At 53.6% G+C, this 26,868-nt stretch overlaps 2 protein-coding genes across 12 annotated transcripts in view; one reads left to right on the top strand and one right to left on the bottom strand.

Annotated features, from left to right (window-relative positions):
- The first annotated feature begins 3,987 nt into the window (after positions 1 to 3,987).
- Positions 3,988 to 7,056, top strand: MYOG (myogenin). The gene is made up of 3 exons (XM_015884883.3): positions 3,988 to 4,509; positions 6,099 to 6,180; positions 6,473 to 7,056. The coding sequence occupies exons 1-3, from the start codon at positions 4,030 to 4,032 to the stop codon at positions 6,592 to 6,594; spliced, it is 684 nt and encodes a 227-aa protein (XP_015740369.1). The 5' UTR covers positions 3,988 to 4,029; the 3' UTR covers positions 6,595 to 7,056.
- A 291-nt stretch (positions 7,057 to 7,347) lies between these two features.
- Positions 7,348 to 26,868, bottom strand: part of PPFIA4 (PPFI scaffold protein A4) — a 40,897-nt gene continuing 21,376 nt past the window's right edge. The window contains exons 3-32 of one of the 11 annotated variants that reach the window (XM_085527282.1): positions 26,303 to 26,404; positions 26,016 to 26,180; positions 25,584 to 25,658; positions 25,243 to 25,338; positions 24,865 to 25,086; positions 24,325 to 24,471; positions 24,079 to 24,213; positions 23,362 to 23,445; positions 22,974 to 23,105; positions 21,565 to 21,627; positions 20,391 to 20,454; positions 20,169 to 20,260; positions 17,921 to 18,062; positions 17,475 to 17,680; positions 16,814 to 17,054; positions 16,591 to 16,626; positions 15,865 to 15,998; positions 15,577 to 15,740; positions 14,882 to 14,975; positions 14,564 to 14,645; positions 13,858 to 14,058; positions 13,211 to 13,273; positions 12,114 to 12,140; positions 11,581 to 11,756; positions 11,107 to 11,204; positions 10,294 to 10,469; positions 10,019 to 10,087; positions 9,208 to 9,385; positions 8,901 to 8,992; positions 7,348 to 8,500 (exon numbers count right to left, since the gene is read on the bottom strand). In XM_085527282.1, coding sequence (XP_085383408.1) covers positions 8,934 to 8,992; positions 9,208 to 9,385; positions 10,019 to 10,087; positions 10,294 to 10,469; positions 11,107 to 11,204; positions 11,581 to 11,756; positions 12,114 to 12,140; positions 13,211 to 13,273; positions 13,858 to 14,058; positions 14,564 to 14,645; positions 14,882 to 14,975; positions 15,577 to 15,740; positions 15,865 to 15,998; positions 16,591 to 16,626; positions 16,814 to 17,054; positions 17,475 to 17,680; positions 17,921 to 18,062; positions 20,169 to 20,260; positions 20,391 to 20,420 — 2,268 coding nt within the window. In that variant the 5' untranslated portion in view covers positions 20,421 to 20,454; positions 21,565 to 21,627; positions 22,974 to 23,105; ... (6 more) ...; positions 26,016 to 26,180; positions 26,303 to 26,404 and the 3' untranslated portion in view covers positions 7,348 to 8,500; positions 8,901 to 8,933. The remainder of the gene's footprint in view (positions 8,501 to 8,900; positions 8,993 to 9,207; positions 9,386 to 10,018; positions 10,088 to 10,293; positions 10,470 to 11,106; positions 11,205 to 11,580; positions 11,757 to 12,113; positions 12,141 to 13,210; positions 13,274 to 13,857; positions 14,059 to 14,563; positions 14,646 to 14,881; positions 14,976 to 15,576; positions 15,741 to 15,864; positions 15,999 to 16,590; positions 16,627 to 16,813; positions 17,055 to 17,474; positions 17,681 to 17,920; positions 18,063 to 20,168; positions 20,261 to 20,390; positions 20,455 to 21,564; positions 21,628 to 22,973; positions 23,106 to 23,361; positions 23,446 to 24,078; positions 24,214 to 24,324; positions 24,472 to 24,864; positions 25,087 to 25,242; positions 25,339 to 25,583; positions 25,659 to 26,015; positions 26,181 to 26,302; positions 26,405 to 26,868) is intronic. The other 10 variants (XM_085527283.1, XM_015885067.3, XM_085527284.1 and 7 more) reach the window with 10 other exon arrangements.

Here is a 26,868-nt window from a genome sequence, read left to right as displayed (position 1 = left end):
GGGGGGACCCTTGGAGAACCCCGCCCGGAACTCAGTCCTGTTTGCCCATACCCGGGGATTGGAATGATCCGGGAACCCCTCAGCCGGAGCTGACACTGACAGCTGGGCATGCGGAGCCCACCCCGGGGAGGGGAAAACCAGCCTTGGGTGGGGGTGCCCAGCCGGGGGGCACATGGGAGAGCTGTGTCCCCGTAATGGGAATTTGCTGGGTGAGGCCACCCCGGAAGGGCTGGGTGTCACCACTGGCATGGCATTGGGTGTGGGGGAGGGAGCTGTCCCCATTCCATTGCATCCCAAAGTGAGGAAATCCCCAGCACCTTCTCCACCCCTGATCTCTGAGATGTCAGTCCTTTTGGTGCCGATATTTGGTGTCCCATGGAGGTGGGGCAATATGGAGGTGGGGCAATGCAGTGTCTACTCATTTACCCCCCTCTTCCCAACCTCCCATCCCTCAGCGCCAGTTTGGGCCACCGGGGACACCTGAACCACACTGGGAACGTGCCCAGGATGGGGACAGTGGGACAACCCAATTGTCTCCCACCAAAGAGACCCCTCCCTGTTGCCCTGCTGCTGTCCCCAGCACCAGTCCTCAGGCCCTGCACCATCTCCCTGGCCCAGACAGCTGTCCCTCTTGGGGAGGGGGGGGGGGGGGGTCAAATAGACACCATATGTCACTGCTGAATCCCTTGCATTCATGGGGCTTCCTCCAAGCACCCACCTGTCCTCCCACTCACTGAGCCAGACTCTGCCACTCCAGAACAGCCCTTTGTTGACAAGACGAGTGCCCCAATCCCTGTGTGATGGATGGGACATGGCACAGTGCTGGGGATGGAGGGGCTGCCCCCCCCCTCATGCTGGAGATGCCCTTTGTGTGGGGGGGTCCAGTGGGTGTTGTGGGCATCTTGAGGGTGAGCACCCCTCCACTTGTAGTTTGGGGGTGGGGATGGAAAGGGTTCTGTCCAGGCTCTGGGGCCATGAAGTGGGGTGGGGGTGGAGGGGGGAATGGGGAGGCATTGTGGTGGTGGTGGGGCCAAGTGTTGCTTGGTGAGTGCAGAGGGTGAGAGCACCCAGTGTGGTCCTTGAAATGGGAATCAGCAACTGGGCAGCTGGGTTGGTCCCCAGGTGTGATCCAAGGAACTGGGGGCACCTGGTGTGGACGAGGGCCAACATGCTCCAGGGTTCTTCAACCTGGAATAACTGATTACCAAACCACGGCCATTCTCCAGCTGGGCTTTGTACTCTGAGGGTCATTGTTATCCCTGATTCCCTGCTGGAGAAACTGAGGCACAGAAGCTACAATGATTAGAGGGAGCTGAATGTACTGAGCTCTGTGGAGATCCCATCACCTCCCAGCCCATCGGTGAGCCCAAAATGGGGGAGCTGACACAGAAGAGTGAGGGAATGCTGCTCCCACCCCAGCTGGGGACAGCCACCAGGACACCATCCCCTATTGCTCCCTACGGACCAGACATGTGAGCAGTCCCAAATCCCCATCAGACTGAGACTTGGCCCAGCAAAGCCACCAGCTTGCAGTGCTGGGGCTGAAGGGGCAGGCAATGCTGTGGCCCCACTATGGCCGAGCAGCTGTCGCCATCCCAAATCTCTGCTGAGAAGGCACGTCGGAAATCCCGGGTGTTGGAGGAGAGGTCTGCTCTGCATTCCTCATCCAGGAGCAGGGAGCAAGCCAAGCATCTCCCCGCCGCCTGCAGCTGCTCCCAAATATGTTATGACTTGTCACTGCCGCAGGAAGGGATGTCGGCGAGCCTGGAAAGCAAGAGGGGATGTGGGGCAGCCAGGAATGGGGGTTGGTGCTGTTGGATGTGGCCTTTTGGAGGGAGTGGTGCAGAATGGGCCCTGCTGGATGCATCCCGGAGCCCATCAGTGAGATGGTGCCAGGGTAGGATGTGTCTGCACCACCTGGCTCACTTCACCATCCCCTAAAGCCAACCTATTCTCCAGCTTTTTCCACCAGAAAGGACCCCACTACCAGTGCTCTATGCACCGAGCTCACACACTTCACCATAACCCCAACAAAACCACCACAGAGGGTGATGGTGTGAGAAGCCATCAGCCCTCAGCCACTACCTCTCCCAGGGCTGAACCCACTGTGATTTTCTCAATGGAGATCAGTATTTTTAGCTCCCGGTGCTGTCGGGGTGAGCCGTCCCCACGAGGCCGGGGCCCCCCTCCTCTGCCTGCCAGGGAAGGTCACCCCGTGACGGATCGCAGCACGTTCTGCCTGGTGCACACAGCCTTGCTTTGTGTGCAGCCCAGCCGCCGCCATCCATCACGGGATAACCTGACAGCCGGCAGCACAGCCCTAAGCCCCCGCTGGCACTGAGCTACCTGGGGTGCAGCCTGCAGCTGCTCTGGGCACCTATGGCACTCAGGGGAAGGTGTCCTGCTTACCCATCCCATGGCTTTGTGCTGAGCGCAGGGTGAAGGGTACCCCTGGGGTGCTCAGGGTGATGGGAACCTTCGAGTGTTTGGGGTGATGGGGGCCCCTGGGAGTGCTTGGAGTGGTGGCAGCCCCTGGGGTGCTCAGGGTGATGGGAGCCTCAGAGTGATGGGAGAGATGGGGACCTCTGGGATGCTCAGGATGGTGGAGGCTCTGGGTGGTGTCTGGGATGGTCAGGGTGCTGGGACTCTTTGGGGTGCTTGTGGTGCTCGGGGTGATGGGAGCTCCTGGGACTGCTTGTGGGGCTGTTGTGAAGATGATGGCTGCTTACTCATCTGTGGGGGAGCGTGAACCTACTGGATGCACAAAGCCCACAGGGCCCTGGGGACCAATTTATCCCCTTCTCATGCTCCCTTACTGATCAGGAAAGCCCTGGTACTGCTGCAGAACACTGCCCATGTTTTATGAAGTGCTAAATGCTTGGCCACTCTGCTATATGGCCCTGCCACGTGCCCAAGGAGCTGTTGTTTCACCCCGGTGTCCTCACCCTCCAAACACACTCGAAATTAATAAAACCCACCCAGAGCTGGAGCAATGGCACTGGTTTCCATCACCAGGGCTGTGGCCACCAGCAAGTCCCACCAGCAGAACACAGATGGAAACCACTGGCTTGGGTTCTCCCCTCCTATCTGCTTTGTGTCTGCTCCTCATCACCATTTGCATGCTTTTCCTTGTGGCCCCAAAGGAATCCTTGTCTGAGCTGGCAGAGGGCTGGCCCCCAGTTGGAGAGCACCAGGAAGGGCCCCAAATGGCTCTAAATGAACCCAAAGTCAGGCAGGGTGCTGGTGGGTGGGTGGGTGTGGGGAATGTGCTTCCTCAGAGAGGGTGATTTGGGGAATAAAATCCCTGCAGGGTCAGCTCTACTCTTGTCTGACATTCTTTCCACTGACCGATCCCTCTGCTGGAATCTGGCCCAGAGCAGGAATAGGAGGAGGTGGGAGATGGTTTCTGACGTTCCCGGTGGAAAAAAGCCCTCAGGATTACAGACAAAGCCGGGGAGATGCGGTTGGAGTCTTGGGGAAGGGAGAAAACCCCATCCCATTGTGCTCACCAAAAGCCCATTGCCATGCCTCAGTTTCCCCACTGGGAAGGTGGGAGCCATCCCTCTCAGGGCTGTGTTTCTCTCCTGCCCCACAGCTCTGGGGGGAACACAGGAGGCACAGCACAGAAGTGAGGAGCTCCAAGCAGCACTGGGCTCTGCACCCCATTGCACAGCTGCCCCTACTCCGACCACTTCACCCCATAACTGAAGGGACCAGATGACACAGGAATGCAGTTTGGGGCTGGCAACCCCAGTGCCACCCACGGGCTCAAACAAAGCCCCTGTTGGGGCAGCCAGGGCAGCTCCCACCCTACCATCTCCCCCCCCTCCCTCCCCAAGCTGTGCAGTCCTCGTGGCCGCAGCCGGACAAGTTTTGATGCGAGGCAGCAGCTTATGGTGGGCTCAGGTTTCCTTTAAGTTTTCTATATTTATCTCTGTGATTTAATGCCAGCGCTGGGGTTTAAATGGCACCGAGCAGTTGGCGCAGGGAAACGGAGCAGCCGTCCCTGAGCTGTGCACACGTCCTCCCATGGAGCTCTTTGAGACCAACCCTTACTTTTTCCCGGAGCAGAGGTTTTATGATGGGGAAAACTTCCTGGGCTCCCGCTTGCAGGGATACGAGGCAGCCACGTTTCCCGAGCGGCCCGAGGTGTCCCTGTGCCCTGAAAGCAGAGGGGCTTTGGAGGAGAAGGACTCGACGTTGCCTGATCACTGCCCTGGGCAATGCTTGCCATGGGCTTGCAAGATCTGCAAGCGCAAAACCGTGTCCATTGACAGACGTCGGGCGGCCACACTGAGGGAGAAGAGGAGGCTGAAAAAGGTGAATGAAGCCTTCGAGGCGCTGAAACGCAGCACTCTGCTCAACCCCAACCAGAGGCTGCCCAAGGTGGAGATCCTACGCAGCGCCATTCAGTACATAGAGCGCCTGCAGAGCCTGCTCAGCAGCCTCAACCAGCAGGAGCGCGAGCAGAGGGAGCTGCGCTACCGCCCCACTGCACCACAACCTGCTGTGAGTGTGGGGATGGGTGTGGATGGGGGGTGGGAGCTGGTGGTGATGGAGGAATGGGGTGGTGATGCTCAGTTTGCTGTCCCTATGAGTGGGTGTTGGTGGGTAATGGGCTGATGGCCATTGCGTTGAGCACAGTGGGTTGGTGGGGGGTGGGAAGGCTTAAGTCATAGAAACAATTGTAGAACTATGGGATCATTGAGTTGTGGAATGTGGTCATAGAACTATGGAATCATGGGGCAATAGAGTCATGGAATTATGGGGTCAAGGAATCATACAGTCCTAAAATCATAGGACCATAGAATAATGGAATCATAGAGCCATGGAATCATGGGGTCACAGAACCATGGAATCATGGGGTCATAGAATCATGGAATCGTGGGGTCACAGAGACATGGAATCATTGGGTCAAGGAATCATACAGTCCTAAAATAATGGGACCATAGGACATGGAATCATAGAACCATGGAATCATGTGGTCATGGAATCATAGAATCATTGAGTCATGGAATGATAGAACCATGGATTCATGGAACCATATGATGGTTGGATTGGATCTCAAAGATCCTCCAGTTCCAATCCCTGTCTGTGGGCCACAAAGCGGGGTAAAATATGGCAATGAAAAGTAGTGTAGTGAAAAATATAGCACAGTACAATGCATTGCAATACAGTACAACACAATATGGTACAATACAGTAAGAAAACAATGTAACAACAGCTATGTAATGTAATGTAACATAAAGCAATGTAAAGTAATACAATGCTCTAGGCCTGACCCCCTGGTGCATGAGGACTTGTCCTAGTGGGGACCAGCACTGGTTTCTCAGTCCAATGGCACCAAACTGGGATCCAGGCAAGAATCCTTGAGGCAGTGGCATCCTGCCCTCAGCACACAGGGTGTGGTTGGGCTCCATCCACCCCATCAAGAGATTCTGGAGGCTTAAGTACATTTTTGGGGGATATTTTTGTCTGCCATCTGGTTGCTGGGGGATGATGGTTTGCAACTCCTGGCTGCTGAGGCTTTGTATGTGGGAATGTGGAGCTGTGGATGCAGTTATGGGTGATATAGGTGTAGATGAGAGATGTAAATGATATATAGATATAGGTGATATATAGACTGCAGATGCATGGGTATGAATAGAGACTGTATAGATTACAGATATAAATGATATAGATATGTACATATAGATGACATTGAGATGAATGGCATATAGATACAGATACCAGATATCTACATATTGATACTGACATCAGTGGACTTTGTAAAAGGGGAGAAAGGGGTGACTTGCAAAGATTCATCCTCTTTCAGACCTTGGCACTTTGATACTGTCTGGCTGCCCCTCCAGCAGAGCTTTGCATCCTGAGTGCAAGCAGGTGGCCATGCACCCAGAGCACCAAAATGGGTTTTCCAGAACTCATGGAGATTAATGATGCACCTGGCACTGGTGGATCCCTAGGATCCCAAATGTCACCATCTGCTCTGGGTCTGTGACCACATATTGGTGCTGTACTGCCAGGGATGGCAGTGCTGGGGGCAGGCAGTGGGATTTGGCTGGTGGAGGTGGGCTCGTGCAGCACTTTGGTCCTTGCAGGCACCCAGCGAGTGTGGCTCTGGCAGCTCATCCTGTAGCCCTGAGTGGAGCACCCAGCTGGAGTTTGGCACCAACCCCACAGGTAAGGAACTCCCCTTCCTCAGCCCTCCATCCCAGGGACACCACAGTGCTGGGGCTGAGCATCCCTGAACCAAAACCCACAGCCAGGGGACAGGAGGAGCCTTGTCCTCCCCCTACCCCAGTGTTGGGTGACCCCTCCAGCACTGCCTGAGTGCACTCAGACTTCTCCCATTGTCCGATGTGCTGGAAGCAGCCATCAGGACGGGATCTGGGAGCAGATCCCCATGTCAGTGTTGTCACACAGGGTGGTGTCATGGGGCCACCATCCCATTGCCCTGCCTCTTCTCTCTCAGATCATCTCCTGAGTGATGATGCAGCAGAGGACCGCAACCTCCACTCGCTCTCCTCCATTGTGGAGAGCATCGCTGTGGAGGACGTGGCCGTGACGTTCCCAGAGGAAAGGGTCCAAAACTGAGCTGGCACAAATCCCTGCAGCTCTCCAAGCTGGAAATGGGGTGGGATTGAGATGCTGGAAGGATCCAGCTGCTGGAAATCATAATTACCCCTCCAACACTGTGGACTGCAGCACTGAAACGGCCCAAATCCTTTCCCACTCCTCTCCAAACGCTCCCACCGGTGGAAAGAAGAAAAGGGGAGAAGTGTGATGGTGGTGGCTGGTGGCGGCCTCAGGTCCCCCAGGCCGGGGGCTTTCCTTCCTTGGGGGCCAACACGTGTGCCACAGCCAATGTGGCTGTTTCCAAGTTGCTCTTCGACCAAGGTCTCTCTCCGGCGGGCTGCTTTCGCCGGCTTTCCTACTGACCGCTGTGTGCAGTTGCTATTTGTTTGTGTTTTCTTTTTTTTTTTAATTATTATTTTTGCTAACTTATTTTGACTTTTTTTGTTGTTGTTTTTTTTAATAAAGGCATTCTTGTTTGAATTGCTCAAGGTTTCCTTTACTGCTCTTTCACATTGTGCAAATCTCTCCTAACTCTTTGCTTGGGTTGGTTGTTTTTTCCCCCATATCAGAAAATCCAAGGTCTTTGGATGGACATCAGTGGAGGTCTCATGCTTAAATCAGCCCTGCAGAGACCACTCAACTCACTGGTTCACATCTGGGGCTCAGCCCTGTGCCCCGAAAGCACTTGGGGCATCAGGTGATGCTAATTCTGTTCTCCAAAGTTCGATTCTATTTCTAATTTGGGCTCTAGAAAGAAGGCTCAAGCCAGTATTGCTTTAAAATCCTGTTTATTGGAACATACATACATCCTTTCCTGACCCGATCCAGGGTTTGGAGTCCATGCAGTACCAATAACATGACGAAAGAAGTAGGGCATCGATAGAAAGGGTTCACCGACTCTTCAAATTAAAAAAATATTTAATACTGTATTAGGCAAATAATACACCGAAAAGACATTGTGACTGTATAGCCTCTCAGATATTGCACTTCCAGACAGCACATGATAAGTATAGGTCATTCCAGCCATCAATAAATATCACATCAGAAATAGGGGCCACACAAGGCAAACGTGGCATGAGGAGATGAAGAGATCCTACCCTATGGGGGAGAAATGGGAAGGAGTGGGAGCCTCCTGGATCACCCCTGCCCATAGCCTGGAGGCAGGAGGGGAGAGCATCTCCTCTGCACCTGTAGGGAAGGGACGGGTGGTCCCGGAGCACTGGGTGTCCCTGCTGTGTCCCTCTGGTCCCCAAGGTCAGGCCTGACAGCATCCCAGACAGCAGTAAGCCAGATGGGGCAGTCCAACCCTTCCCCACTTTGGGGCACACCAAAGTGCCACCCAAGAATGCTCCTTGCACCCACAGCAGCGGCTCCCCACTCCACCCTGTGCAGTGTCCATCCTGGCACTGGCCTCAGCCCCTCCATTCCACCCAGTATGGCAGCTCCTTGGCCATCTCCCCGTGTCAGGGTTTTCACGCAGAGCTGAGCCTGAACACTCCTTGGCGTTGAGTCCTACGTGCAGTGGCATCCCTGATGCCCGGGACTCCTGTGAGCTGGTGTGACAGTCTATGGCATATTGGCAACGTGAACCAGGCAGGAGAAAGGTTTCCAAATATTGCAGCCCACTTCTGGGGCATCTCCGCTTCTCTGATATAGGCTGCACGTCCACCAGGGATGGAGCTGGCACCTGGTGAGCACATCCAGAGCCTGGCTGGTGTGAGGTGGGGTAGAACAGCCACAGGCAGGAGGCACGGGGAGCCAGGGACAGCGGTGGGTGCACAAGCAGAAAGGAGAGCAGCCTTTTCTGTCCATGGCAGTAGCACTGTGACATCTGTTGGTTCAGGCCGAGAAACAGGCACAGGCTGAGCTCTGGCCTTGTCCTGAAAGGCAGCTGGCACTTGGCCGAATGGATAGTGGGGATGTGCTGAGAAACAAGGTGGGAAAGGCTCCATGAGGACTATGGTTCACCTCCACCTGAGGACCACCATGCTGATAAACCCACAGCTCCTGGCACTGGGAGCCATGCCCTGAGGGACAGCAGTGTCCCAGGAGAACCTCCCACCCTCACTCCAATGGACCCCTCATTTAGGTTGGTATCCTGGGGACCTCAGGGACTAGACAACTCATATGTACCACCCAGACCAGTGCCTGGGATGCTGAGCCTGCGAACCTCAGCAAAAAGCAGGCTGTTCTCCAACTGCAGCCCAACAGTGAGGCAAACCTTGGTGACAGCAGGCACTCTGCCTGGGTCACACCAGCACAGGATGCTGGTCCTGCTGCTCTCCTCTTGGTTCCCACCCAACTCTGGTCCTCCTTGCACATACCCAGGGCTGGGCTGGCTCCCATCACACTGATCCTCAGCACGAGTACGTCCGGACTGTGGAGGTCTCCAGCCGTGGTGACCCAGAGGCACCAACTGGAAGAGAAACAAAGAGCAGAGCATGGAATTAGTGACTTCCCCAATTAATCCTCAGCTTCCCACCAACACATTTATCCGGCAGCAGTTGTGTATTGAATCCACATGAGTCAAAGTGAGAGGCTTTGTACCTTTGGGGATGCAGCAAAAGGTTTAGGACAGTGGCATAGGGTTACCTGGTCCAGAAGGGACCCTGCTGGGAAGGGTTGGCCTACCTTCTGGGGGCATTTTCTTGGCAGGGGCAGATGGAGGTGGCAATGGCACCAGGCTGGTGACGCGGAAGCCAGCAGGCAGCGTCTCAGCTGAGCCACTGAGCATGTTGATGCTGTGAACATCTCGTGGGCGAAAGCGCTTTCTCCAGGACGGGGTCCGACGGAAGGTTTTGTCATCACCCTGAGATAGAAGAGCAGGTTGTGAACCCAGCAGCAAGGACAGCAGGACCTCCCACCCCTGTGAGATATCCTCACTGCTTTCATCTAACTGTGCAGGTGCCCCAGTAAAAACCCAAAGGGAAGCATCTAACTGTGTACTTATCTGGAAGCACCTACTTGTCTTCATGCTCTAAAGAGAGCTCTGACCAGCTCTGCTATCATATCTCATGCAAGAAAGCTGTATGTAGGACAGATCTAGATAAATTCCCTCCTTCAGTGACTCAATGTGAACAGCTTTCTGACTGCATAACAGGGTATCTCCAACCCACGCTTTACCAGCTGCTAACATGTCATGAACAGAACATCTGTGCCTCTAAAAAGCTACAAAAAAATAGCTGGCAAGAAAAGCTGGGTGATTCCTCCTCAAATTCAACCTGTTAAGCACTAGAAGAGATGCACAGGATTCTACCTCACTTGCTTCCATAGACTGTTTTGAATTTTAAATGATTTAGTTTTAATTTATTCCACTGCTCGTGCAACTGCTACTTGTCTCCGCAGGACAAGTGGGGAGAGAGAAGTAGTTCTGTTCTTCCCATTTCTTGAACAAGAACAGGTACCCAGCACAATTCGAGTATGGGAGAGTCTTCGTACTCACATCGTCCAACCTTCGATCTGTGCCCAATGCAAGCAGATTGTTGAACTCCCTCTCCAACACTTGTCGAGCCTGAAAATAACATCAAATGAATGTTCTCCATCTATGGGAGCAGCTCCAAGCACAGCTCCCCAACCCAGCCCTGAGAACGATGGAGAAAAAGCCCATTGACCATCAGAGTGCTCTGCTTTGAAAGGCAGAGTTGAGTTGGTGGGAGTCGCAATGCAGCTATGTCCCAGCCATCCTCCTCCAAAATCTCCCATGGAAGCTCTCCTTACCTGTGTGTTCTGCGTGGGGATTTGCAGCACGAGAGCCAGACTGTTGTGGTCAAAGTTTTCATCAAGGGCCAGGAGTGCCCCGTGCACCCCGCTCTCAACGAGGTTGTTGGCGTACTCGCGGAGCCCGATGGACTGGATCCAATGAATGACCTGGTCATTGGTCCACACCAACACGTCTGCAAAAGAACAAGAGCATGTTACAAGGAAGCCCAGACAGTGCTCTTGGTTGTGCAGTAGGCTGGGATGTGCTGGAGTCCTGCCACACAGCCCCAGGCTGAGTCTCCTTCCTGGGCCAGCAGCAGTGACGTGTAGCTAAGTGCCAGGAATGGCTCACTTCAAGTTACCAAACTAAATGCAGAAATGACAGGCAGAAAACAACTGTGAAAATTAATCCTAAGAGCCCTGGATCGATGATGTAATTAGGGGCATTATCAATAATGAGTTGTAATCTAAGCACAGGAAATGTCAGGATAGCCAACAAGGAAGGAGAGATTGATAAGCTGGGGGGTGTCCTAAGCATCTGAAAGGAGCAGGAGGAGACGCTGATCTGATGCTGGGACAAGGCCCTTCATGTCTTGACACCCTCCCTCCTTACTTATGCTTGACTGGGGTGAGATTAAAGGTACTTGGAACAATTAGCAGGGGAAATACTGCAGAGAGAACAGCCCTACAGGCATGAGCATTGCTCAGAAATACTGATTTTCATTTAGCAAGTGCTGTGTTATGAATATGAGACAGGAGAGAGACCATTACTGGGCATTTCTTTGAAGGTTTCTTGTCGGCTTTTCCACGATGGTGGATGTAGCTGCTGACCTTTGATTTCGTGCTGAGTCTCTTCTCGCCTCCTGTCAAGCTCTTTGCGGTCGTAGTTGAGCCTCTTCAGGCACATAATGCCATACTGTAGGCTGGTGCTGCAAGGACATAAGACATCACCCAACCTTCAGGAGGGCAGACACTTTGGAGGGACCCTGCAGAGGGACCCACTTTCCTACTAACTCTCCATGTGCCCAAAGGATGTTTTGGTGTAGGACTGAGTCATCATAGATGAATTTCAAAGGGATGATCTTAGCCAGAAGATGGAGAATGAACATCCCTCCCTTTTGTGGGAGTCCCCATGTCCATCAGTTTTATCCTGTTCTAAGAGCAGGCTGTCCCAAGTTTGGCCCAGATGAGCCACCCTCCAGCACTGAGGCTGGCCAAGACAGAGGAGAATCCCTCAAAATCCCCCATCCCCTGATCCACATGCAGGTACTGCACCTCAAGGACCTCCCAAAGGGGAGGACTCACCGATGGAAACTGTCCACCATCTTCAAGTGCACTCTGAGGTCTTTCTTGGTGAGGTGGTCCAGCATCCGTGCATCAACAAGACACTCCATGAAGTAGCTGCGATACTGAGGGAGGCCCAGGCTGGGCAGCCACTCATTCCCAATCCACTCATGGTTCATGTCCCCATAGGCCAGTGTCTGTGAAAGCAAATAGAGAAGCTAGGAAAAAAACAGGGCTCAGAAGACCTGCAGAAAGCCCCAGGAGATCAGTGACAGCTCAGTGCTGCAGCATGGTGGTCCACTGTCCTGAGAACTACATGTGGACTGGGGTGTTCAACCCTATTTTGGGCTGGAGGAGCTGGGGGGAATGGTCCTGTTGGCCATGACCCATGTTATGCTCATAGAGAAAGCACTGTGTGCAGGCTCAACTCCAAGCAGGACTCATCATGTGCTGATGCCCCATGCTTATTCCTTGGGTGCCCCGTCGTGTCCAGCTCTCCCTCCCACATCCACCCCACGTACCATTCAATGAATGAGACACAGTGGAGACCTCACCTGTGCCCAGCTGCCTTCCTCTGTGTCCTAAGCGTGACACATGCAGCATGTCAATAGAAAGGACAGGTAAAGTCAGTACACGGCAGCACTTCACAGTGACAGCTTATGCCACGTGTGCCAAGCATGGGACCCCTCAGCATGGTGTGACTATGATGGGCTTGTGGGGCTCAGCCTTGTTAGCAGGGTGCTGGGGATATCCCAGCCCTGCAAGGACTCAGGATTCATGACATCTCTGTCAAGCAAGGATGTTGGATGGGGCTTTTTTAACAGGTCTTTGGCATTAGCTGGCACAGACACTAGAGCTTAGACATCCATCATGGGAAATATGGGCAGCTCTTGGGTCACCTCAATCTGCCAATTTTGCAGCTTGTTATCACGGGCTGGTTTCTCTCAGCCTCACAAAACCTACAAGGGAAAGTGTGGCATTCCAGCTGTAACTCTGAACTCCCTGTCCCCAAAAGATCCCATTGCCAATAACAAACCTCTGTGCCACCCAGACAGCAGGCATGAGCTTCAGTAAAATGCCAAATTAATTCACACTGCCAACCCAAACTGCTGCCCCAGCTCTGAGACACAGACAGAAGGTCATTAAGCTGCTGAGAGGGGAGCGTGGTTACATCCCTCCAAAGAACCCAGAGCTCTTGGGAGCATGGCTACATCTCTCTGAGGAACCTCAACGTATCAACCAGCGGTAGGGACAGCAGGGGCAATATTTGGGCATGCTAATGCCAATGGGAAAGTGACTTCTCTGGGTGTTGGCTGACCAATGTGGATCTCAGTCTCATGCATCTATCTGAGATCACTCTTGTATTTTTCTTTCCTGTTTAACTCATAGCTGGCACTAGAAACCCAGCAACATCCACGGGGGCTTGACAAAGGAAAATGCATCTGATGTTTTTTTTTTAAGCCAGCTTTAGAAATCGTTGGGATATTAAAGACTGAAAGATGGTTTCTAAACAGGTGCATGGTGCTGGCCAAGAGCTGACACATGAGACACAGCAAAGATCCCCTTCCCTCCCGGGGTTTACTGCCTTAATGCACGCCTGGAGCTCAGCTCGGTAACTGATCCGCCATGGCGGCAGGGCAGCCAGCCTCACCGTCTTGGTGGACGTCGCCATGTTCTCCATCTCCTCGTGGGTCACCCAGACATTTCCAGAGGACTGGAGGAGAAAAGGGCAGAGAGGATAAAGTGAGCTGCTGTAGAACCAGGGCTCACAGCTACAGTGGACACAAGCCCGGCTCAGGGTGAAGGAGGATCAGAGCATCCTCACATGTGGAGCAGAGCCAGGGGGCACACAGCAGCATCCCTGCAGTTTGGGATGGTGACATCTGGGTTGTCCATAGAGCCATAGAGAGTGCAGCAAGATCTAGTGGCATTCTGTCTGCCTTTATACTTTGGTTTTATGTTCACAGAGCCTGCAGGCTTGCCTATGACAGCTGTGACCCCAGACAGGGCCATGTGAGGGCATGCCTGGGGCTGTTCCTTTTGCTGACTGTATTTCTACAGACATGTCTTGGCTTACTGGGGCACCATTAACCCCTTGGGGGCTTTAGAGACCAGCACAAGCTACAATCCCACTATCAGCCCCATGTATTATCCAGGGCAAGTGGGAGATCTGTGTTAAACACTGGCAAGTTCTTGCTGCACTTCCCTGCAATACTGGGACTCTCTGGGGGCTGATGAGCCACTGTGGTCCTACAGTGCCAGGGGATGGGGAAAACAGCTGTGGGATGGAGTGCTTACTGTCCGTGAGGTGGGTGGTGCTGATGGGCTCGTGAGTGAAACCATCTCCTGGATGGCCAGGCGCAGCTTCAGGCGATGCAGCGCGTTGCTGATGCCAATCTCCCTCTGGATCTCGGTGTCAGACAGGGCTGACATGATGGCTCCACTCTTCACGTTGGCTCGGCAAGCAGCAACGTACCAGGCTGGCATCCCTACCCAGAGCTGTTGAGACAGGGCAAAGTTGGGTATCCACCCAGGGAGGGTAGAGGACATCCAGTCTGAAGCTCCATATCAAGGCTGCATACCCAGGTTGGGATCCATTTTTGTTTGGACCTTGCATAGATTGCCTGTGGACACAGCAGCTTCTCTATATCTCATGGGTAGAGCATAGGGAATGCACATCCACTGAGCCTTTCAACTCAAGAGCTTGAAGAAACCCCAAAGGACAGCCTTGTAGACATGAGAGAGATATGGGGAATTGCTCTGCTCCCCCAGCTCCACTCAATTGGATCTACAGATGCTCCTTTGCCACCTCCCTTCTCAACAGGAGAGCACAGAAAACATCTCCATGTCTTGGGAAAGGGTTTGGAGTTGCTGAGCGTGGGTTGTTTTGCAACCACCACCCACATGCATGGAGCAAAATGGGACTGCAGGGTTCTGTACCCCTGCCAGGTGAACACACTGCAGACTGTGTGTGGGGACAATGTGTGGGCACACTCTGCCTCACCTCCAGCCAGGAGACAACAGTGGGACCATCCCAATGAGCAAAGGGCAATCCCTTCCTCCGAGCTTCTTCCAGAAGTTCATGCCTGGAGCAAAAAGAAGCAGAAGAGTGATTTACTGGGAGCCTGAGGGGAAGAAAGTAACTAGCAAAAGAGAAGAGACTATCAGAAGCAAAAACCAGCTGGAAACAAAGCAATAAAGGAGCTAACAAGGCTCAAGAGGAGATGAAGACAAGAAGTCTTCTCAGCAATTCCTAGCCCTGTGTCACAGCTTAGCAGCCAGAGCCATTTTCTTGCTGTGGCAGAGAATGAGGTTCACTTACTTCTTCCGTAGGCGCCGATCCTTTTCAGCCTGAGCACCCAGCTTGCCGAGTCCCAGAGGGTCCTGAATGCCCACCTCTGTGTCGGTCAGCAACACTGTTGGGTAAGCAAGATACTCCCAGGTCAGCACGTTGTCCCCCATGGCACTGCATGGATCCTTGCACCGAAGTTATGGGCATGCACAATCACAGTACAGGAGGCAATGGTCTCCATTTCCAACCCACCCCCAGAGCACCACTTGTCACACTGGAACCCACAGGGATCCCTGCCTGCCAGCCTTCCCATTTCAAGGTGCTCAACACTGATGGAATAAAGGATGTATATGTTGAAAAGCATCTCCTATCACAGTGCTGAGCAACATGAGGGAGGTGCCAAGTTGGGGTAAACAGATTTGAGAATGTTAGGGATAAGATATAGTGATGGGAGATTGTTATTCTCACTGCATCTCTTGGAAAGCATTAGCACTGGTACCATGCTCAGATCAGAAAGGTACATGGGGCAGAAAGCACCAGGATCTGCCTGCCCCAGGATGCTCAGAGCTGGTGGCCTCGATGTCCCCAGGCCAACCAAGTGTCCCTGCTCCTCTGCCTGTAACCCCAACACTACTTCAAAGCCAGAGAGAGCCAGAAGGTGTGAGTAGAGCCTGACCCAAGAGAATGCCCGCCCGGCATGCACAGGAATGGGGCTGCTCACAGACCCTGCCCTGTGGCTCCTTCTCTGCTCAGCTGAATCAAGCGGCCCTTCTCTTTTTTCCCGAACAAACGCCCGATGGAGGATTTGATCCCCTTCCTCTTGGAGCCCTTGTGCAAGGAGTCCTGGCTGCTGTTGCTGCTGGGGTTACTGGCCTGTTCCTCCAGTGAGCTGGGGATGGAGGAGGGAGAGGAACAGCAAAGCCTTAGGTTATTCCCAAGCAGCACAAGAGTCATGGCAAACCCCCAGCCCATCTCTAAGCCATGGATTGAGATCCAGCAGGTGCTCCACGTACCTCTTCCCATCCTCCTGACTCAGTGCAGGGTGGCCCAGCTTCTCCAGCCTCAACGTCCTGGGGGAGGATGGGGGAGAAGTCTCGCATTTGATGGTGGTTTTATCCTCTCGGCTTTCATCCCGAGCTGCAGGTGACTAAACAAGCACAGGAGCCATGAGGTTGGATGGCCAAAGCCCAAAGCTTCATCCTTGTCTTGCTGCCTGCCCTAGAACCCCTCTCTCTTGTTCCATGGAGGCATGGCCAAAAGAGCCAGCAGCATCCGGAGGCTTTGCCATGCTCTAGGATAAGCCTGAAGCAGAGCTCCAGTGGTGGCTTGAGTTGCACAGCTAGATGGGGAGGATTCAGCCACAGGGAATCCTGGGAATATGGGGAATGAGAAGGAGAGAGGATGAAGCGCCGTGGCCCAGATCAAGGTGTAGGGACAGAATATGCTGCCACAGCAGAAAGCTCTGAGGAAGACAGATGGGAATGTCCCAAATACACCCTGTCCCCAAAAGGGATGCTCAGTGTTTGAGGACCCAGTGGCTGTCTGACCCTCCCCATGTCCTGCAGAACTTCAAGCTGCCAGCTGGAACATCCCCAAGCACCTTATGGGATCCTCCTGCTGAATCCCTGGGGTTCCCAGCTCCAACCCACACCTGGTGCACCCTGACCTGGTGTGGGCAAAGCCAGGAGCAGGCTGGAAAAGGGGCTTGGACAAAAACCAGCAGAGTGGGAGCCACTCACTAGCAGTTTCCTCCGGTGCTTCCTCAAGTCGCTGGGCTGATTGCAAGGGAGAAAGCAAGAGAGACACAGAAAGGGTGGCAGTTAATGGAGAAACCCCTCAGCAAACGCAGGCATCCTGTTCCACACCACTCAGCTGTATGGACACCTGGATGCTGCTTCTACCCTAAGCAGCCACATGCACACCCTGTACCCACGTTCCCATCTGCCCCATGAGCCTCCTCACCAGAGTCATGATCCCCATACGGTCCAGGTCCTGAGCAGCGCTGCGGGATGTCAGCTTTGGGGTGGAGCGGCCGCTGAGCGGTGGGGATGAGCTGGCCAAGGACAGGGCTGTCAGCGAGGTGGGGATGGAGGCCCTTTTGCAGAGCTGGGTGAGGTTGAGACCTTCCATGCTGCCACTGGTCACACGGGTCTCCAGCTCCTCCGCACGGAGCTCAGTGGATTCCTTCTCCTCTTGGATCATCCTGCAGGAGCAGCAGGTTCAGGGCTCATGGATCCACACCATTCTGGGGTGGTCCCTGACCTCTGGCACCTCCCAGCCATGGGATTTATTGACACTATAGAAAGGCTAGCTGGGTGCTGTGACTTGAGACCCTGATCTCTAGAAATGGCAGTAAGGCCCATCAAAACACACACAAACCACGGCTGAGGGATGTTCCAGTTTCTTCTCTCTCTTTTTTTTCTTTTAAACAGTGATCTTTGCTGTGAACCAGCACTGATGTCACCAAAGGACAGCAAGAACCAAGCCCTATGGGCAGATGACCTGGAGTCGTTTCCCTGGCTAAAGTTGGATTGAGACATCAGTTTTAGGGCATCAAATCCTCCTCCCCACTCTGAAGCCATTTCACAGCAAAGCAGTTGTAGGTTTGGGCTGTGACCTCTACCTGATCTCCTCGTTGATGGCATCCAGCTGCTCCTGGAGCATCATGGCCAAGGTCTGGGCATCTGAGTGCCCACCAGGGGAGAGCACGTCCATGGAACTGAAGAGGGTCTCGCGGTCATCTTCATCCACATCAGAGATCTCAGGATCGCTGTCAAAGGCGTGAGGCCCCGTGGCCAGAATGCCGCCTGCCTGGGCCTGCTCCCAGTCCTGGGGGAACAAGATGCTCTGGTCCCACATGGCACCTCCATGTCACCGAATGCCAAACTGGAGGCTTCCAAGCAACAGTCAACCCCAGGGGGAACCAAACCTGCCATGTTACTTCCATTCACTTGCCAGGTGAAGGAAATGGCCCGATGTCCCCAGATCAGGGAGATGTGAGACCAACATGCAGGGACACCCCAGTTCTGACCCCGACCCCAGCCCTGTGCTGGCAGCAGGGTGGGTTACCTTTGCTGGCTCCTCTCTCCGGGTGGCGAATCGACCCTTCTGTGTCCTAGGCAGACCTGGGGCTGTTCCAAAGGGCTCAGCAGGGGCATGGACCACAGCACTCAGAGGGAAGCGCAGGTCTGTTGCACTGCCCATGTGGGACCTGTGGAGAGAGACTTCCATTATGGACACTGCCCACGCAAGGATGCTTCTGTACCCTGGTTGCTTTTAACATAGCCCTCAGGACAGAGGAGGGGGACAGGGCCACTCTGGAATGACCATCCCAGCAATACCTCCCTGCTCTGATGCAAAATCAGGCTCCAGAAGAGAAAAGTGTTCCATTCCCCCAGTCCTAACCCAGCAGACAGGCTGTAGGAAGCTCAGCCCTGGGCCCTACCCCACTGCTACCTACCCTTTTACTGTGCTTTTACCATCCATACTGTTTTGGCCTACACTGTCCAGCACAGTCTGCACCTCTCAACATGTCTAGAGTCCCCCTGTGTGTGACCTCCTTGTCTCCACAATGGGACTCAGATGAGCAGCACTTCTTTTTATATTTTCTTCAACATTTCCACAAGAAAAACCCTGCTGAATAAAATCCCATTTGAAAGAGATCTTCCAGGTGCAAGGACATGAGAATCACTTGGGACTCCCCACCAGAAACCATGTGGGACTTCTTTATCCTCCTCCTCCAAGCTTGTAATGGTGCTCAGGAACAGAGCAATGCAGCAGCTGCAGTGGGATGTGAGGCCACTTACTGCCACTTGTGGGACTCTGTGCATACCACCACATCACCTGCTCACACCTCCTCACCCTAAAGACCATCCATGTCGCTGAGCAAAGCATCCCAGAGCACAGGGATGTTCCTCCCTATATGCATTGCAATAGGAGGCATGAGGTTTGGGGCTTGCTTTAGCATTTGCCCAGAGCAATCAGCAGATTTTCCATCACAGTGGGTTTGGTATCCAGCAGAGGGCCATATCTGGGCTCCCCACCCCCATTAAAATCACCAACATGAACAGCTCAGCTTGGTGTTCAGCTCAGTGTTTGCAGACGAAGGCACAGCCCGAGTTTCAAGAGGATTTAAGCTGTGGAGCTGCTGACAAGCTGCTCCTGAGCTAAAAACAGATAAAGGCGCCTTAGACAAAAGCTGACATTTCAACTGGGGGATTATTCCAGCCTCTGTAACTCAAGTTTTCTGCTGAGCCACCCTTCAAGAAATAAAAACTAATAAGTGAGCAATGCACATGCTGCTCTTACAGACCCATACAAGGAGGTCCCATGTGTGCTCCAGACACTCCTCCAGCACTCAGCTGCCCTTTATCCTCACACGTTCTTCCTCACTCTCCCTTCTTCTTCTTTCCAGTGCTGATATTTGTCCTTCAGGCACTTTTGTCTCTGCTGCCAGCAGATCTGAGGCTTGCTGCAGCAGCTCCCATTATTTCCATCCTCTCTGGGAGGTGACTCGTTGCAGTTTGTGGTTGCTCCCAGCAATCCCTTGATTCACTCAACTCACATTTTGATTACTCAAAAGAGGACAGAGTCTTCCAAGCAGCCACAGCAGTGTGCTGGGGCACACACTACATCAGCACCCTCCTTCTCACACTTCCTGGGACCATTCCTGGACCATCCCTCGCCTATATCAGAGGCTGAGACCTGATAAACTCACCTCCCATCCTGGAGCCCTGGGCTGGGGTCCCTCTACCTCCCTGCTGACTTTAAATGAAAGTGTGGCAGAGCAGAGGGCTACATGGGGGTCTGCACTGATGGTCACCATGGCAAGGCAGGTTCTTCCTTCCCAGTTCATCCCCCACACACTGGGGGAGAAAGGCATTTGGTGAACACCCTGCTGTCATGGGAGGCTTACGCAGAACTGAAAATGAATCCAAGTGAAGAAAATGGTACATGATCTGAGCTGGGCAGTGAGAACAGGACCTCTATAAAGCCACCCTGACACAGCTGAGAGTGAGGAAACAGAAACTCTGAGTCCTTTGTGCCGAAGAAGAAATGTATGTCCAATGGGTTGCTTTTTTTGCCATCAGAAGAGCAAATCTGAGGTCATTCAGTTGGGCTGGGCTGTTCTCCACAGTCTGTGTCCCACCCCAGGACTGATCTGTTGCGATGCACCACTGCACAGCCCTGCATCAAGGCTTGCTACCACTGAAACACCCAACGCTAACAGCATTTTGGGGCCCTAAAAGGAAAGTTGCCCAAAACCATCACAGAGGGATGTGTGTCAGAAAGGAGGGTTTCAGAAGGAGCCCCTCACCTTGTGTGTACGCCCTCCACAAATGTCCCACTTCTGGTCTTGAGCTGATCAACTTCCAGCCGCAGTTTGTCGATCTCATCTGACAACCGCCGCTGTTTGGAGCAAAACAGATGGGCAGAGGGGTTGGTTTCACACTGAAAAGCAGCCAAGATTGGGGCAAACCACATCCGTAGCTATTTCCAGGCTTTCCCTCTAAAAATCCCCATCCCATCTTCAAAGTACCTTTGGTACACCAGTAAAGAAACAGCTCATGCAGGCGACAGTGAATGGTGATGCCGGGGCAATGCTGCGAAGGGAAGGAGTGATCACACACACATGCGTGCTCGAAGCGATGCTGGCTTGCAAGATGAAGGAGAACTGGTCCCACTAAGGTGCTCTGGCTTTGCTCCAGGCTGCATGTGCACATTCACCATGGGAAACGGTCAGCAGCAAGGGATCTACCAGCCAAATTGGTGCTGGGCTCATCCCTCCCGCTGCCAGCCTCAGGAGGAGAAACTGTGCCTGCACTATGTGACCATGCTGTTCTGTGGGAGATGCTGGGGAAGCTGCAGGTGGACAGAAAGGCAGAGGGATGGAATCTACCAGGCATGGCAGGATCCGGTCCAATGGGCAAATGGGCTGAACTGATGGGGGGGGAAAACATGCAGGCAGCATCATGCGGGTCTCTGGGCTCTGCCTTTGAGAGCAGCTGTGGATGGGGAGCACAAGCAGTGCCCTCTAACTCTTCTTGTTGCAGGCAGGGAGTATCTGGGAGAGCAGAGGCTGTCAGTGAGGGGGAAAGCAGCTCCCCAGCCTTCCCAGCCATGCATGAGACATGGGGCACATCCCAAAAGCTCCTGTTGCTGCAAAAGATGCAACCTTCCAGCTTCAGACTCATCTTGCAGACCCTACAGAGATGCTTTATTGGAGAGCGGGCAAGGTGTGAAGACCTGCAGGGATTTCTGCAAGCTGGGCATGGAGCTGGGCATGGATCTCCCCACCAACAGAAAGAGGGGGGCTGGGACAGCCTTGAGGGCGAAGGGAATGTGGCCACCCCAACAGCACTGTTACTTGTGGCCAGGCTGCACCAAAAGCACAGGGGCAAACCCTCCTCTAGAAATGAGGACAAAGCCACCATGACCTCACTGCTGTCCTCAGTGGGGGGATGGATGAGCGTGATAGAAATACAGAGATGGGACTGAACATGCCTGTTAGGGAACCGAACCGGGGGTCTCCGGGGAGGTGGGTGGCAGCTTCCATCCACTGCGTGGGTTAGTTTATGGCCTCCTGCTGCTGGGTGCTTTGGGATCCCAGCTCCTCCGAAACTAGAGTATTTTAGGTGGCACGACTGCCACTAGTCAGGGGTTAGGAGTGATAAGCGCAGTCACTAGGGCAGGCTCCCTGCAGCAGCATTTACCTTGTCGTGCTGGTGTTCCTCTATCTGCTTTTGGGTATTTTCCAGCTCTTGTAACAATGTGTTCTTTGAAAAATGAAACAAAAGAAAAGGGAATAAAAACAGGAAAGAAGAGAAGACATCATTTAGGAAATGGCTGTGTGGCCTAAGTGGGGATGGCCAGTGTGGAATCATTGCATGGAGGGTGGGCTGGGCACCGAGCAGGAGGGACAGTGATGGTTCCCTAACTGTTCCTCACCTACTTGCCCATGAACCAGCCCTCTCTGCAAACCTCCTGCTCCTCAAGCAGGGCTGCCAGGCCCAGTTTTGGTCCCACATTGGACAAGCAGTGATTAAGAGATTTGATAGCCAGGGCTTGCAGATTAGTTTGCCTCAGTTTGTCTCAGAGGAGATCAACTCTTCACACAGCTGCATCAAAAAATGGCTCCAGCCTCTGCAGTAGAGAAGAGGCATGGAGGAAGCAGAGCTTTGCAACTGCCTGACTCAGAGCTGTTTTTGGGAGGCCAAATAGCAGCATTTTTGCCTAGGGATGACTTTGAGAAACATTCTGTGTGTGTCAGAGATGGCAGCAGGCTGGGGAACCCACAGTGCCCCTCCATGAGGTGCCACCACTTTGGTCCTTGTCATCAGACATCTGCTGAATGGCTGGACATGCTGGCACAGCCAGGTCTGGTTGGGGACAGGAGGTGCAGAGCAGCAGAGAGATAGTTCTGTTCCTGGAAGCATTAGCAAGGAGGTGCGTCCTCTCTTTGGTATGATTTGGGGTACCAGAGGAATCTGGTCCCTGCAAGAACCCAAACAGAGATGAATTACCATGAGCTAATCTCTTGCTGTTGTTTCAAAGTTTATTCCTGCTCTGGGTCACCTACTGTCCCAGCTAATTGCATTCATGCAGTTGAAAGGAAAGCCTGGCTCCCTGGGTAAGCAGGGTAGGAGCTGGGATGCTGCTCACAGACACTGCCTTGGCTTGGAGAAGGCAGATCAGCCTGGCAGCAAGGCCTGGTGAAAAGGGAGGTTTCAAAGCAGCACATGGAGGGCTAGAGGATGAATGCTGCATTTTTTCCTGCAAAATGCAGTAAGTTTTCATTCTGACAGCTGCAGTTGAGGCTGCACCGATGCAGACACAGAGAAGCAAGGGAATGGAGCAGGATGAATCCTGCTGCTGTCAGAATTGAGGGCAGTGGGAATTGGATTCTGATAGGTGAGGGCTGGCTGGAGATGAGGGCACAACGCTGAGAATGCTTCCCTGCAATCCCACCAGCCCTGGCACCTGGCTGGCAACCTGCATGGGATCGATTCCCCATCCCTGCAGGGGTGTTTCCAAACTCCTGTGCTGCAGCTGGCAGAGGCTCCGTGCTGTAGGGGCTGCAGACCTTGCAGCCCTCCAAGGAAGCCTTACTGTTAGCCACTACCTTTTCCTCCAAGGCCGCCATCCTCTCCTTGAGGTGCAGCTGCAGCCGCTCGTTGGACTCGCTCAGCAGCCGATCCACGGTGTCTGAGAGCCTCTTGTTGTGCTCCTCGTTCATCTTCTCCCGCTGGCGAGCCTACAGCAGCAAACAGTAACCAGTCACCCCACCAAATCCAGTGGATCCACTCCTTCTGCTATAGGAAACTCGGTGACCTCCCATCCTTTTCCTCCTGACCCTAGAAGGAGACATTCTGGGCAGGAAAATATTAACCAGGTCCATCTCCTCACCCTGTTTTGGAGACAGCACTGAGCCAGCCCTTTACACTCAAGGGAGAACAGAGGCAAGATCAAGACCTGCAGTGACTCCCCTATCCAGACTGAGCAGCACTTACCCTGGCCAGCTCCTGGTTCTTCTCTTCCAACTGGCTCTCCAGCTGCCGGAGGTGCTCCTCGATGCTCCCATGCCTCTCTTCTGCCTGAGAAAAGCAGAGCAGCCCTTTCAGATGGCATTTCCCAAAAGCAAATAGGCCCTCCTGCATCCCTCCCTCCATCCCTGTATTTGCACCATTTCCTTAGATGTGGCACTCTCTTCTGTCACCTGCATCCCCAACATAGCTTGCTGTGCTTTGAAACAGCTGCTAACAAGGGGACTGGGGATGGGGATGCTCCAAAAGCAAATTGGTACTCAACCCAGCACTCTGAAATGTCAGGGCTGGCCATATCCATATCCATGCTTTCCTCTATGCCTGCACACTCCCAGATCTCGCATGGTTCCTCCTTCTTCCTCTTTGTTTCAAAGCAGTCCCAGCAATAAATGAAGATCACCCTGACCAAGCAGTGCCATGACACCTTGGGGAGAGGAGCTGAAGGAAAGGAGCAAACCTTGCATGTGCAGGACTCATCAGGAGTCTTAAAAGCTGTGTAGTATCCCTGCAACCGTAGGGGAGGCAGAGGGCAGCAGAGCACAAAGGCTGGGACTGCTAGCAGGGCACCCTGAGCCTGCCAGGGGCTGCTATAGGTGGGCCATCAGACCTTCCTCACCACCTGGTTCCTGCACTGTCCCCTGGCCCCTCTGAATCCCAGCACCCCCCAGCAGCCCACACACTTACCTTGGTGAGTGCAGCGATGCGCTGGGCCAGCTCTGCTTCCACCTCAGGCAGTGTCTCTGCTTTCCTCATTGTCTGCTGCAGTTTCTGCTCTGCCAGTTCCAACAGCTCCTGCAGGTGCCGGGCTTTCTCTTCGCACTGTGTAACACATCATGTTGTACCATAAAGGTACCTGCATCATGACCCCAGCCTCATTTCTCCCTCCCATGTCCCTGGGGTAGTGGGGGCCTCTGGGTCCTGGTTCAGTACCTGGCGGTGCAGGGACTCCTTGTTGGCCAACTCGCTTTCCAGCTTGTCATTGAGGTCATGGATGGAGGTGGCTTCTCGCTGGGCTGCCAGGTAGCGTTTCTCCAGTGTGGTGATCCTCTCCTCCATGTCCTCCTTCTGAGCCAGAGCCTGACAAAGTGATGGGACTGTCATGTCCTGATCTGTGGCAATCAATCTAGGATCAACTGGGCCACACAGTTCCTCTGAGCCTGGGACACCCCAAGTCCAAGGATGCTCACAAAGATGAGTAGGAGAGGGATAAAGGGAGAGTCACAGGAAAACGTTCCTGACGTGGACACAGCTCACTGCCCTGGGTCAGCAGCACACCTGCATATCACAGTGTCTGCTGTAACATCAGGACACTCCTGATAACCTCAGGTACAACCCCCAAAAGCCAGGTCCTCCTTTGGGGAAGGACCCTCACCCTCCTCTCCGTGTATACAATCCCTTCCTAGTCTAAAACAGCTATGAATGTCTCTGCTTCTGCAATGGGCACTGCAATGCAAGGGGGAAGGGTCTCACCTCTCGGAGGTCCCTCTGGTATTTGCTGCTCATCTCTTCAGATTTGATTAGATCCTTCCTGGCAGTGCCCAGATCCTCCTCCAGCTCAGCAACACTGGCAGCCAACGCAGAGATGTGCTCCTTGGCCTGAACCACTTCAAAATTCTGCTTCTCCAGGAGCTCCTGTAGTTCCACCACTCTCCCTGCCTCATCATCCGGGTGGACAGAGCCATTGGAGAGCCGCTGCAAGGCAGCAGAGGAGAAGGCAGATGCCTGGCTGCCCCAAAGCATGGGCTGGCACAGCCTGTAGCTGTGCAGTGGGTGAACATAGCCCTGTAGGGACCCAGCAATGTGCCTGGGAGGGTGGCATGGGGCTTCTGTGCTTTCTGGGGCTCTCACCTTCCAGGGAAGCTTCTGCGCTGGCTCCTTGGGCTCCCTCTCATCTCTCTCACTTGCTGGGGCCTCCCGAGTGGCACCTTGCTGCAGAGCTGCCACCTGCACACCAACAGGGATTAGTTAATAACAGAAAAACGAGATTGAATGCTCTGGCTATGAGTGAGGGTGTGGAATTTACAAGGTTTCCTCTTAAACATGAAGCCTTCATGGAAATAGGAACCTCGATCATTTACTGGCCACAGTTCACCAAGTTCAATAAGAATCCACTGACGTGGCATAGCTCCGAGTTGTAGCCCAGCAGTTCCCCAGCAAGGGCCAGGCATAGGTTTCCAAACACCTCTTACCTGCCGATGGGCATCCACGAGCTGCTCCTCTAAGGTTGCCACTCGCTCTAAGGATGCTCGCAAACGCTCTCTGACCTGCAATTGGGTAATACAGAGGGAAATGGGGTTATTTATTATGATGAGAATGCCCAGGAGCCAGGGAAAGCCCTAGTGCCTTTGATATGGCTGAGGGCCAGGCTCAGATGGATTCAAGTCCAGGGCACAGGCTCAGGAATGCTCCAAGCTCTTGCCTGGGAGAACAAAAGCATGTGATAGAGGAATAGCCGGGGTTAACCTGACTCTTGGAGGAGAGCCATGGCCAGGGGAGCTTGGAGATGTCTTTTATCAGAGCAAAACGTTCAAAGCAAATGAGTCAGGAAGAACTACACGTAATGAAAAAAGCAGGGTGCCAAAGGCCAGCACCCCTCATCGGATCCCAGCAGCCCATCTCACCTTTTCATCCAGTGCCTTGTGATGCTCAAAGAGTGACTTGAGTGCCTTGAGCACCTCGACCTCACTGGAAACCCCAGATGGTGACTGAGCCTGACGTTTGACCACGGTCATCCTCAGGGATCGCTCATGCCTTGACACCAGGCACTCCAGGTGCTCCAGCAAGAGCTGCAAGAGAACAGATATGAGTTTTATACCACCTTGGGGCTGGCGATGCCAGTGTCAGCTCAGCAGCCCACGGCATCCTACGTTTCTGGGGGCTGAAAGCTAGACAGCGTTCTCACACTTACCCGGGTGTTATTGCGCTCAGCTTTCAGCTCTGAGATCTCCTCTTCCCTCTCCAGGAGCTGCTCCCGACATGCACTGAGCTCCCGCGTCAGCGTTGCAAACTCCTGCAGAAATCAGGGCATGGCCATAAGCTGGGAGGTTGTGATGGTGATGGAGCCAGCATCCCAACCCCACTGCTGGGACTGCCAGCACGGAGCATTTCCCACACCAGCCCAGGCAGTGAGTGAAGGAGACAGCAACACAGGCGAGCTGGGAAGTGATTTATTCCTGGTCTCTCTTTGTGTTTTAGGCAAGCGAGGAACGCAACATCCCAGTGTTTAACCACTTGGTTTCATGCCCAAGAAACAGCTCTCTGGCTCCAAAGGTCCTCAATGGCATTAAAGCATGTCTCCCAGGTGCCAACAGTTTGGCCAGAGCCATCAGTCCTTGCTTCCATCACTGATCCTTCATGGGAAGTGATATCCATCAAGAAAAGAGCCTTTCACAGGGTGATGCCACAGTCAAGCTGCAAACCCAGCACATCCCTGGGGATATGTGGACTCCTCAGTAACACAGTGATTGCATCTCT

The sequence above is a fragment of the Coturnix japonica genome, chromosome 38 (assembly GCF_054131305.1).
Source record: "Coturnix japonica strain WE chromosome 38, WE-NBRP24, whole genome shotgun sequence".
Lineage (NCBI taxonomy): Eukaryota > Metazoa > Chordata > Aves > Galliformes > Phasianidae > Coturnix > Coturnix japonica.
Note: the sequence above shows the minus strand (reverse complement) of the source record. Positions and strands in the feature narration are given on the sequence as shown.